This window comes from Pieris rapae, chromosome 16, assembly GCF_905147795.1.
Source record: "Pieris rapae chromosome 16, ilPieRapa1.1, whole genome shotgun sequence".
NCBI lineage: Eukaryota > Metazoa > Arthropoda > Insecta > Lepidoptera > Pieridae > Pieris > Pieris rapae.
Genome location: NC_059524.1, coordinates 8,454,675 through 8,467,648, shown reverse-complemented (window position 1 = coordinate 8,467,648; position 12,974 = coordinate 8,454,675). Strand labels below are relative to the sequence as shown.

Sequence of the window (12,974 nt, the reverse complement as noted above, 5' to 3'; positions counted from 1 at the left end):
ATAAAATACAATAAGTAATCGATTAGATTAAGATAATTGGTAAAAGAACGGGTATATTCCCACTAATCAGTAAAAGAGACGACTGGCGCCGACCGGTGTGGTTGTGACAAGTAAATCCACAAGACCAAGAGACAATGTCTTAGCTAAAATAAAAGCGGTAAAAATAATATGTAATAATATAAGCAGAAAACTTTATTAAAATTGTATGGCCTAGTAGCGACATCTGTTTTGAAGGCGCACTCACTGCATTCACCGCATTTCAAATTGAGTATTACATTCATAGTACTTTCTGATAGATGTCGTTGATATTGATATCTTATAACTTAAATAAAGTGCTATCTTATAAAGTAATTAAGTTTTATTATGTTCAATTTCTAAAATAACGAATGCTGAGCCGTTATAGGATATTTACTATTTCAACGGCGAATTTCTTTAATAAAAACAATATTTATATATTTGACATCATGACAATTGACGACTTACTTAAATCATAGGAAAATGGCGTCGCGTTCATTGCTGTGACGCTTTAATTTATCATTGTTGTGTTTTTTAGTTATATCGTTTCAGAAAAATTGAAGAACAAATTTTAACATTACAGGTACAAGCTTCTAATTTTATTGAATTCAATGTAATGTACACATTCAAATAAGTAATGTTATCAATATATTAAAAGGCGTACCTTCATTAGTTTTTGGTCACTGTTTAAAAGTTAAAAAGTTCTAATCGTACATTTTGTTGCTTTAGAGTAATAAAACAAACTATTATTGTGTTTATGAGTACTGTACATTCGAATATTCTTTCATTGCTCAATTACCAATGGAGTAATAAATTATAATAATGTACCGAAAGGATCATTGACTATGTGAATGTCTAGGACTGTTTATCAATGCCCTGAAATTTTACTCAGGTTTGGGTTCTTTGACATGATCCAAGATGTAGATATTTATTTAAATTAATTCCCAATATCCTTGATAGATAATATAACTTTATATTATATTATGTAAAGTATAACTTTGAAAGGTTATAATATATGGCTTTATGAATCTCTTCATACTGTTTCAGAGTGGAATGTGTTATGGCAACACCCAACAGTTATAAACAAAACGCATCAATGTCGATGCCAAGTCCTCAAAACAACCCGCGTTTGTATTTTTTACAATATGAATAAACTTAGATATTAGTATGCCAAATGCATAGTTATTATATTCAGTTTTTAGTATGTTGTTAGATACTAACATAGTTAACCTGCCAAGTACAGAATATTATGACCAATGGCTTGACGGGTGTTAATTGCGGGTTCTGTCTATAAAATATTAATAATAATTTATACATTAAAGGTTTTCAATATCATAATTTTTTTAAGACATTTAAATTTAAAGGTCTAAAAAAATAGTATTGATAAGTAATATAATAAATTTAACTCATAAGAGCCACATAGCAACACAAATTTTGCATGAAAGTGGCTTATTATGTTAAAACAGTTTCCCTATTTTATGGACATACCCAATGCTGGTATCTAACTTAATATATCCTGAGAAGCATGACGCATTCTCCGCTTCATTTCAATTTTTGCATCCGTAACACTCTTTTTTATTCTTTACGCATAGACTTATTTCTTTTGTTTTTTTCATGTTATGTTATGTTGAAACAGACTACATGATTGCGGGGGCACCAATGAGTTTCAGTATGATGAAAGGTAATGACTCAATGTGAATTTTTTATTTTTCAAAATTGTTTTATTATTTTGGAATCTAGGTTCTTTGGGGATTATCACATTTCTGTTTTCCATTCACATCTCGCAATCACTGTTGTTCTTAGAGCCTACTAAATAATTTCGCTGCCATGCAAACTAATAGCTTTAAATGAATACGCCTAGAGGCAGAGGCTGTGAAAAGTTTCACTAAATATTATTAAGATTACCTGAGAAACTTCGAGCTTAAAACTAACCATAGACCAATTGATAAAATATTGATTAAATTTGATCTGTCTGCATGCTTCTCTTCCATCAGTCATCTGTCAATATTGCACATAAAGCATTTAGCCAATTGATTGTTTCACATGATATTACAAACTAATATACAATGTCATCAAACAGTTACAAATAACAAGAATATAATTAAACTAGGCTTTTTTTCAACTAAAACAATGTTTATTGAATTGCATTATTTTATTTTGCTGCCCGCTCCTATCCTCTCCCCTTACGCTTTTTGTTTTTCTTTTCATTGTATTGCCGCGCTGCTTGGCTTGAAGGCGGTATGAATGCACCGCCTCACCATAACCAATACCAGTACCACCCACAATACCAGGGTGGGCCAATGGGCCACCCGGGGTACGGGTGGCAACCACAGCGTTTTGGTGCAGAGAGTGCAAGGCGGGCCACGTCAGGGTCAAGCCAAGCGGCCCAAAGTGGAAAAGATGATAAAACTAGTCCATTTGTATCTACTGTTCATTCTCATCCTGGATTCCAACCACAAAAAATTGGGAAGGGGCTTGGTGGGGTAAGTTGCAAGGAGACTTCTACTTTTTTAATCGCGATAATATATGATTGTAGATATATAACATATTTTGAATTATAAATCAAGTATTTTATAGTAATAACAATTGTATATTTCCAGAGTGCTGGTTTACCAAAGCCCCCAAAACCGCCAGAAAAGCCACTTATGCCATACATGAGGTACTCCCGCAGAGTATGGGACACGGTAAAAGCAGCAAACCCTGATCTAAAATTATGGGAGATAGGACGTATTATTGGTGGAATGTGGAGAGACTTACCTCAAACTGAGAAGTATGCCTTTGTCGATGAATATGAAGCTGAGAAGGTATGGAAATGTTTATTATTCTTAATTGTCTATGCAAGAGTTATACTTTATTATTTATAATTATTATTTAGATTTTTTTTAAATTATATAGTAAGGGGTTGTAATGGCCCTTACATTGATGTAATAATAAATCATACAATATTATACTTGCTTCCTATTTTAATAAGGTATTAAACAAATTATACTACAAACAAAAATTGATTTATAATTACTGGCTTACTATGAAGTAACTAAACAATAGTTGATCTCAATTCCAAATGATGGATGCAATTTTTATTTCCAACGTAGGCGCAGTATACAGAAATGTTAAAATCCTACCAATCCTCATCGGCGTATATTCAATGGCTCGCACATAAGACTAGAGGTACCAACCTAAGAGGGTTTAATTTTGTGTACCCCTTGCATTCACCTCACGCTTGGTTCACCTAACAAATGTTTGAGTGTTTCATTATTAGCATACAATTATGGTGACAAATTTTATAGAAATACCTCACAGTGACTTCCAGAGAAATTGAGATATGAATAATTGTTTGTTTAGTTGAAAATATAAATTTGGCTAGGCGTAATGATTATTTTGTAGCTAATTAAACCTTATATAGTCTTATAAACATTGTACCTATAGGTAGTATCTAACTGATCTTCAAAGAAATAGAAATTATTCATACAAAATTTTCAAACAATTTGTAAATATGTACCTTCTAGTTTAATTATAAAAAGGCATTATCTAATTATAAATTCATGTGTTAAAAGAAAAAAGCTGTGGCATAAACGTTTGTGTCAAATTTTTACAAATTAAATTCATGTCAAAAGCTTACTTTTAATGTCTGTCAAACTCGTGTAAGATCATTAAAAATCTATCAATGTTGTGGTAGGTATTCTGCTGCTAAAAGTATATAGTACGTTGCAGCCAACTAGCTAAGTAAGCTGTTCAATGAACGGCCTAGTCTTTTAACTAAACAGCGTCGTTTAACTAGCGGCCTAAAAGATGTTCAGTCAGTTGATCAAACAGCTAGGTGAATAACTATGAGTTTTAATTACTTGCCTAGGCTGTTGACTGTTAATTTAAATTTAATTCCACTTTCTGCCACTCTCAAACTTAAAACGAAACTGTTGAAACTGTCAATATGCCGTCGGCAAACCACAACTTTGATGGTGTTTTCCAAAGTTTCAGGAAAAACAACAAATACAGTGGAAGAGTGTAGTGACATTAATAATCTGAATATGACTTAAGCAATATAACTTTAAACTCTATCGTAGGAATGGCCTAAGGTAGCCAGCCAGTTTTATAAATGTTGTATCAAACCCTACGGCTGAATATGTTTCAGGCCGCCAGTTAAACGGCGGTTTAGTTAAAAGGCTAGGCTGTTAATTGAACGGCTTAAGCTGCGACATATATATGAGTAGGTATATATATACATATTTGGATCACTTAGGCAGTTTGTACTTTGTAGTAGTATCAATACAAATCTCTGTAACTTTCAATGGCGATTCTATAGACGTAACCAATAATGAATTAAATTCATTATTTTTACAAAAACGTCTATTTCTTTGGTTGAGTTTTAATTATTGGTTTTATTGAGGGTTACAGACATCCCTTTGAAATTAGCATCCCCTCATTAGCTAAGTGACTAACAGCACACGGTTTGTTTCCATGCACATTCACCTCATAACTAACGCACAGTCGGAGTACGAGAAAACTTTGAAGGCATATCACAATTCACCGACCTATCTTGCATACATTGCTGCCAAGAACAAAGCTGTCGGTAAGTACTTCAGAAATTATAGTCTGATGTTAACTATTTGGATAAGTTAATTTTTTTATTAAACATTAACTGTTTAAACGTAGATAATATAAATATATTTTATTAATATACTCGATAAAAACTAATAATCAAGTTCGATGTCATATTTCTTTTTTGTTTGTGAAATATGTGATTACAATAAAAATAAACAACACGTTAAATATATACTTGTTTTTTTAATGGATCAAAAATGTTCTTAATTTTGATAAATATTTATTTATTTCAAAACATACACACATATAAAACTTTATAGTAAGTACTAAATATTAAATATATATGTTTATGATAAATCTGGATATATAGATAATAAAGTTTTATTTAATGTGTAGTATTCTAAAACCAAAAATAATATTAGTAGATGGTATAATGATGGATGGCAATTTTACTTTTACTCCACGTAAGTTTGCGTCGGACTGTGTAATCAAATTCTGTATAAGGCCCGTCGACGTTCTCTTTTTTAATATGCACGTGCTAAAAGTGATCTTTTTGTTTTTTAAAATATGAAAATAACTATTGCAATTCACATGCAAATAATTGTGCTTATATTGCCTGCGTGCGTAGCTCGTGTTGACTAAAGTGAATCTTATTTAGTAATATTTGTAGTGACTCCTAACTCCAAAGGTAAAGCACCTTCGGTGCTCATGTTGCGATGACTTCCTAGTTTGGGCGTCCCGTAAACTGTCTAGAAACTGTAAGAAATAGTAATAATTGTAACTGGATTCGTTATTTAATGTACATTTGACTACATAAAGATAGCTTAGTTAGTCTTAGCACGAAAATGTCTAATGGCAATAGAAGACTTGCGATGCTTTTTCTATGGAAAACCTGATTGCATCTGGCGTCAAACGGAAAGTCTAGTCCTACATAAATAAAAGTTAAAAATGGCCAAAAAAAAATTGTATCAAGATATTTTCCGATACCGTCGTTGTGTTCGTGCCTTAGTCCTTTGCTATCGAAAATGACAAAATTACTTTCTTAATTATCATTATTGCAGGTAAATTTATTAATTTACCCTAAAAAAATTAAATCTAATTGCACTGGTTTCAGTACTCAGACTAAAGAGCTTAGATTACGTTAATAAAGAATAAAAATCTATTGAAATTTGATTGTCTGTAGAATTTGAAATAATGTTTTCTAACATTCAGTTGGAGCCTTGGAAGAAGAAAGCTCAAGTAAAAAAGGCAGCTCACAAAAAGAACAACAGCAGGACAGAAGAATTGACATTCAGCCTGCTGAAGATGAAGAAGGTGAAGTATTTAACACTTCCATATGACATCTTAAGTAATGTTGAAAACGAAATGCATTTCCGAGGGTACCTACAAAAAATTAATACGATTATTATTAATATTTCAGATCAAGACGAAGGTCTGTCTGTGAAGCACGTGTCGTACGCGCGTTATTTGAGAAACCACCGCCTCATCAACGAGATATTCTCCGATACAGTTGTACCAGATGTGAGATCTGTTGTTACTACCGCAAGGATGCAGGTTTGTTATTTTATTTGCACCAATAGTCAATGGACAATTAATGAAATGTATTAAAACTTTAGATATACAAAAGTTCTCATTAATTAAATATTTATAGTACCAAATATCAAATATATGTTTATGATCAATCTGGATTATAAAGTTTTATTTAATGTGTAGTATTCACGTAAATCAAATATAATATTAGTATTATTATAATAAAAACCTGTATTACAAATAATTATTAAAAAATCGAAAAGCCCCTTTTAACAATGAAATTGCCCCCCTCTGGGGCGTGGGCCCCACGTAGGGAAACACTGGTTAAGATGAAAATAATGTTAACTAAAATGTGCTATTCAAAGTGTACTCTACAATCCTTGTTTTTCTGACTTAAAATATTTTATTTTATTTAGATTCTGAAAAAACAAGTTCAATCGCTCACAATGCATCAGAAGAAACTGGAAGACGAGTTGCAACAGATTGAGGAGAAGTTTGAAGCCAAAAAACGCAAGTTTATTGAGAGCAGCGAGGCTTTCCAGGAGGAACTTAAGAAGGTACATAAAAAAATGGCGTTTGGGCATTTTAAAAAAAAATCACTACCTTATTTTAAACTTGCTCTATAACTTTATTCACACAATTACAAAAATAATTCTCTCATACAAATTTTTAAAAATATTTATTAATAATGTGGGTACACATATATTTTCTGAATCCGTATGATCAGCAGAAATTTTTTTTTCATTGTAAATAATTTTGATCACGGTGTCTATTGCTCAGTACTTTGCTTCAATTTAACTATTATTTATACTACATGTGTTCAAAAGTAATTAATGATAAAAATACTATTATTTTCTTTGAGTATATTAAATAGGCTTTTATTATTATTGTTATATTTTCAGCATTGCAAACCAGCAGTTGATGAAGAGACTTTCACTCGAATGGTCGAGAGAGCCCTAGAGCAGATGAGACGTGGAGTCAATCCAGCTCATACTACTGTCAGAGAGAGAAAGGATGAGGTATTGCTGATTCATATTTCAACTAAAAAATAATACATACAATAAAAATGTACATCTATCGTCATGTCCTATTGATGATCACTACAAAATAAAAAGATTATGGTAATAAATATTTTCAGCCTGCCAATGAACCGAGTCAACAGCCGATAAAAACAGAAACAAATGGACCAAATGCGCCAACGCAAGTTGACAAAGTCTCCACCAGTGAAGTGAAGATGGACGAGAATATGACCACAGAGCTGCAAAAACCGGAAAATAAAGAGGCAATACCGGATAGTACACCGGGACACGAGAATGAGGGTGAGAATTTTTTTTATTTAATTTACTAAATGACTAAATTTAAGGTTTTTGGTATTTTCTTTAATTCCCAATACATTTGCCTAAATATTAATGCCTAATAACATTTACATTATAAACATTGTTATAAAAAAAACTAAATCCTTATACCAAATAGCTTAATTAACCTTTTTTAGGGTTACTCATCATTTAAAAAAATACTAGGTCAAGCTATTAATAGAAAAATATCTTACTTATGCCATAGATGTATATACGATAAGAGGTAATACAAATATTATTTTTATTAGGTGAGCGCAAAGAAGAGAAGCCCCATGAAATGAAGATGGAAACTAAAGATGCGCCTGCGCATCCGCCACCTCAAGCGCATATAGCCCCGCCCAATGCAGGTACATATTTTATTACAGTCATAAAAATACAATATACACATATGTAATTTAAACTTAGAAACGATAATCGGTGCTTCTGTTTTAGGTATGATGATGCCACCAAACCCTAATGCGCCTGCGCATCAGCCACCTCATGGAGGTCCACCTCCGCCACCAGGTTAAAAACTTACTATATTAATACTATAAAGAATTTTAAGTAGTAAAAATAATAACCGAAATACGGTTGTTGCTGCGATTAGAGAGAGGAGACTGCCTGCCTGCCGCCGTATGCTTGAGAGAAAGGGAAGCTAGACAGACGCCGTAACGCGTTACGTAACGTTACCCTCCCATATGTTATTACTTCAAAAATGCCAAAACTATTTCTCTTTGAGAGCTGTACTCGGTTTGGTTTATAGCTCTAATTCGAGGGCACAGTAAATACGGGGTTTTTAAAGAGTATTATATTTATTAAGAAAAACGCTATGACTAAAATAACCGGATAACCTCAGGGTATATAGCAAGTTATTTCTGAATATGTTATGAAATCTATTAATATGAATAATAATCTCTGTAGGTGGCTACGGTGGTGCATATGGTGGACGATATTACCCGGGGTACGCGGGTGGATACCCGGCCGGATATCCGCATTATTACCCACCCGGACCGGAACATTACCCGCCGCACCACGCGCATCCGCATCCTCATCATGAGATCAAGCGTGAGTTGGTTAATTGTCAGCTTTGTTAAAAAAATATTGGAATGTCAAAATAACGCATGTATATAGTAATTATATTAGTGGGTTTTAAAGATTTAAACACTTATTCCTAAATTCTAAATCTATGATCAAATACTTTGTGTGTATTGACGGTATGGCTAATATAGACGAAAACATTATGGCATATTAAAAGGTATACAACATTTTCAGCGGCTGAAGAGCCACCCGCCAAGAAGGAGAATGAATGATTGTCACCGAAACGCGTCGTCAAAAGACGGCGCAAGTCCTCCTCGAAGGAGGGCGCTTAAGCTCAACACTGGATCCACTCTTGAGTGCTTACTAGCTTCTCCAAAACCCCTCATTGTCACGTTAAAACTACGGTATCAGCTCATCAACCTTCACAATAATAATGAGATTCAATCTGGTGCAGAGTGGGGATATGATCAAAAACGTGCTTACTTCACTAAGTCTACTGACAGATTTAAAATGTCAAAGTTGACAGTTGTATTTGTAGTGTTTCGCTCGCTGAGAGTGCACTCAAGTGTGGGTTAAGGTTTTAATGGAAATTGGACTAAAATTGGATAATATTAGAAGACTTTAAAAGAGTGACAAAAAGTTAAAAAATGTATGTCTGTGTGATTGGTTATCTACAATTTTTAATGGAACGCGCGTGTTTTGTATTGTAAGGTATATTGTTTGTTTTTATAAGTAGGGTATATTGGGCACTAGTTTATAAATATTAAAATATGGTTTGTAGCAGAAATTCTACACCCATTAGTAACAATTGGATATAACATTGTTGGATAGATATTAGATTAGAGTTAGATATATCTAACTAGATGTTAAAAATTGTATATTTCTAGTTTCTTATTAAACACAATATCAAAATTCGTAATTTCGGTTTTAATACCATCATGTGGGATGTAAATAAATACCACTCAAAGAAGGAAAGTAACTTAGGAATATCTTTATATTATGCAGAATTTGTAATTTTTCTTAATAATTAGGTGTAATGTTTATACATAGAGTATAATTAGCATAGTAATACTTATGATTAAATACAATATTTTTATATTTATCTCTCATTCTGTACTCTATTGCTGTTTCTGCCAAACTCAGCTATGATTGGTCGACCAGACATAATTGTTCCATTGACTTCGTCTAATGCTTGTATTGCTAAGTCTTCACCTGTTAGAAATAAATGTATATTTAGTATATTCTTTTTTTAAATTGATTTTCCTTGTTTAATTTGTTATGTTTATTTGGACATAATAACTGCTATCCCACTCACTACAAGAGAATTTAAGAATTAGGGTATAATTGCACTAAGTATATTATGTAATAATATGTCTCTGTAGTCAGACTTATGATATAGGCTATAATTAATTATAAAAAAATTGACTGACTTAATACCACAGATAACATCAGTTTTAAGGTGAAACTTACTTCTAAATGTAACAAATGCTTGTCCCCTCATACGGCCACTCAGAAGATGCACATCAATTGGACCACCGTTTTCAAGTTGAAATTGATTGAATAATAGAGAAATCTGATCTTCACTTACACAAGGTGCAATATTCTTTAAGTATAGAACCTGAAATCATATTAGAAGGAATGATATAAAATCTAATTCATCAATACTGTAAGCAAGATAAAAGAAGAAGTCAAAATACATTCCAATATATATCTTTTGCAACAACTAAGTCAGAGAGGTGGCAGATTTGTTTTAAATAATAATTCGGCAATATCTATATACCTTTGATGGAATCCCAGGTTTATAATCTTTAAACCGTTCAATACTCTTAATATCGTCAAGACTCATCTTAGTTCCTTCTAACAATTGTGCCTCTGCCTGATTTTGTGGTAGGACAATGTCAACTGCCCGGAACTCCTCCCGACTTTCCTGCTCCAATCTTACAATTTTATTATCCTTTATGGTATACATAGTTTGTTTTTTTGGGCCAATAAGAGGTCTAAAACATAATTTAAGTTTAAAAAATGCTTAATCTTTTCATTAGATACTTGCATTACCAAAATATATTATAGTTTCCATTAACTGTCACATATTTTCAGATCACATTGGCAAATGGTTTTTACTGTTGTTTCATTGGTACCTTGCACTGAAACATGTTTCAAAGCAAAGAATTTGTGCAATATTTTTCAGTAATGAATGCCCTGGAAGAAATGGAGTCCCTGTTATTCAGTTCAGCGACATTGAATATTCCTTCTTAAATAGATAAGTATTGAACACCTTCCAAATATTATATTTATTATCGTAAATTATGTTTTACCAGGTATTAGATCAGAATTTGCTAGACCAATATAAGATCATACCAACCTTTTGCTTGGTGGCTCTTTAAGTCTATCTGGTATATCTTTCACATCCCATAAACTGCCCAGTTTAGCCTTTGAAGAACATGGTATCGGATCTATGTGCAGTTCTTTTTGTTGAGACAAAATCCTTTCCTTTTTTCGGTCCAACCTTCGTAAAATTTTCCTTCGTTTAGCAATTGGTATTATATCATCATTTCTTAAATGTCCAAAAAGACTTTCCTCAATTTTCTTGAGTTCATTCATTGGATGGCCTTCTGGATAAAAATCTTTTGTATTCTTTTGCTTAGATTCAATATTAGATGAAGTAGTGGGTGTTGGATCTTCATTTTTATCAAAGCTGCAAATATTACACATATTTGGATATAACAACTTGTTAACTGTTTAGTTTTTTCGGTATCACCTACTCCTTTGCAATTGTTTAATATAAATAAAAACTTTACATGCACACAAAAATTACAAGTAACCAGACAAACTATTTTTTATAGTTTTCACACAGGTAGATGGAATATCATTGGATAAGGCATTAATATGTATATAACATTCAATCATTATTATTTATTAATCATTTCAGGGGTAAATTTGTCAAATACCATTTTTAAAAGTAACAAGAAAGGAACATAAAATAATATTTAAAGTTAAAAAGTTTTAAATGAATAATAGAATGTAACATACCTGTTTTTATTCTCTTGAAATTCATTAATTTTTCTATACAATAGTTGTAGTTTCTGCTTTAATATACTGGACTCAGATTTACTCTTTTGCTCAAGAAGTCCTGCTTCATTATCCTGATATAACTTAATTTCTTCATTGGTCAAACCAGCTTTCTTTAGCCATTCTAAATGTTGTACCTGCTCTTCCGCTAGTTTAAATTCTTCAAGTGATGAAACTCCATATTTTGAAAAGGGCAATACTTCAGAGGATTTTTTAAACTCTTTTGGTAACTCTGGAGTACTAGAAAAATCATAAACATTTGGAGTACTGTATTTTAATGAACATGTTATAAAATAGTAGTAATGAGAAAAAAATTATAGCTCTAAACTTACCACATTATAGAGAGTAAACGTATAACACAAATAATTTATATATATTTTTATTCAGTATACCAACAGTACAGCAGATTCAGAATTTGTTTTTAAGACATAATAGTATTTTATATAAACAGTAAAAATTTTACACCAACGCGACGATCTTGACAATAAATATATATTATATACGATATTTACAATATGTATTTAAAATGAATAATTTTAAACTTTTTTATTATACATATATGTTTTATTGAAAATAATATGTATTTATTTTTTATAAATATTGTATTTATAAAAAATAAAATGAAAACATTTTTGATCTGTTTGTTGTTTTCTGTTTCAACTTTCACAGAGTAGTCATTTGAATTATTTTGACATTCGTTTTTGAGAAAATAGCTTTGACAGAAAACAACATTTTACATAGATAATTTACCATAGACATCATATTTAAACGCATTACAGATTGTTTAGATTATAAATTATTTTAGCTTAATTCAATATTTTATTAACTGCAATAAGAAACGGGACTTATCACAATTTTAAATCATTTGTGTCTAAATGAATATAATAAGTAATACATAATAACTTATTGATTAGCTTTTTTAACAGTTTGCTGGCAAAAACACTGATAAACATAAAAAAAAACTACTGATAAATATAATATAAAAAATAACTGAACAGTTTGTTGAAACGCTGATCGATACAGCAATTATTTCAACAGTTTATAAACTTGACAACATTGAAATCGCTACAAGTTTTTGTTGTCTAACAAGTGTATGTTTAGTAATACTATTTTTAATACTTCAAAAATCTAGACCTAATAATTGGTTGTCACGGTACGGTTTGGATTGTCATGTGCTTAGAACAAATTGATTTCTCTTTTGTAATGATTTTACGAAAAAAACAATTTTTTTTAATTATTTTTAACTATCAACATCATATGGAAACTATAAACTTTTTAATTCGTTGCACTTTTCTAATCGCCAATTTAATTTAATCCCACATAATATATATTTATTCACATTACATAGTACCTATCGGCGCAAATTTATATATTGTTACGAAAAATATTAATAATGTTTGGGATTCGTATTTTATGATAGTCTGTAGTAATTTTATATTCTTTATTATT

The 12,974-nt window shown here is 31.3% G+C and overlaps 2 protein-coding genes across 4 annotated transcripts; one reads left to right on the top strand and one right to left on the bottom strand.

Moving 5' to 3' along the window:
- Nucleotides 1-499: 499 nt before the first annotated feature.
- On the top strand, nt 500-9,695 carry LOC110993103 (SWI/SNF-related matrix-associated actin-dependent regulator of chromatin subfamily E member 1). Of its 3 annotated transcripts, none has more exons than XM_022259206.2 (15): nt 500-598; nt 1,063-1,142; nt 1,652-1,696; nt 2,251-2,498; nt 2,616-2,819; nt 4,501-4,582; nt 5,767-5,868; nt 5,975-6,108; nt 6,501-6,641; nt 6,987-7,103; nt 7,223-7,403; nt 7,688-7,786; nt 7,872-7,943; nt 8,340-8,483; nt 8,691-9,695. In XM_022259206.2, the coding sequence occupies exons 2-15, from the start codon at nt 1,076-1,078 to the stop codon at nt 8,726-8,728; spliced, it is 1,674 nt and encodes a 557-aa protein (XP_022114898.1). In that variant the 5' UTR covers nt 500-598; nt 1,063-1,075; the 3' UTR covers nt 8,729-9,695. The 3 variants fall into 3 exon arrangements, with proteins under 3 accessions (XP_022114898.1, XP_022114899.1, XP_022114900.1); XM_022259207.2 differs by lacking the exon at nt 4,501-4,582 and adding an exon at nt 3,108-3,183; XM_022259208.2 differs by lacking the exon at nt 1,652-1,696 and having other exon boundaries at nt 2,362-2,498.
- On the bottom strand, nt 9,491-12,003 carry LOC110993104 (RNA-binding protein 41-like). Its single transcript, XM_022259209.2, has 6 exons — nt 11,858-12,003; nt 11,487-11,765; nt 10,819-11,151; nt 10,237-10,453; nt 9,927-10,074; nt 9,491-9,668 (listed from the first exon to the last, which is right to left on the bottom strand). The coding sequence occupies exons 1-6, from the start codon at nt 11,860-11,862 to the stop codon at nt 9,556-9,558; spliced, it is 1,095 nt and encodes a 364-aa protein (XP_022114901.2). The 5' UTR covers nt 11,863-12,003; the 3' UTR covers nt 9,491-9,555.
- Between the last annotated feature and the right edge of the window lie 971 nt (nt 12,004-12,974).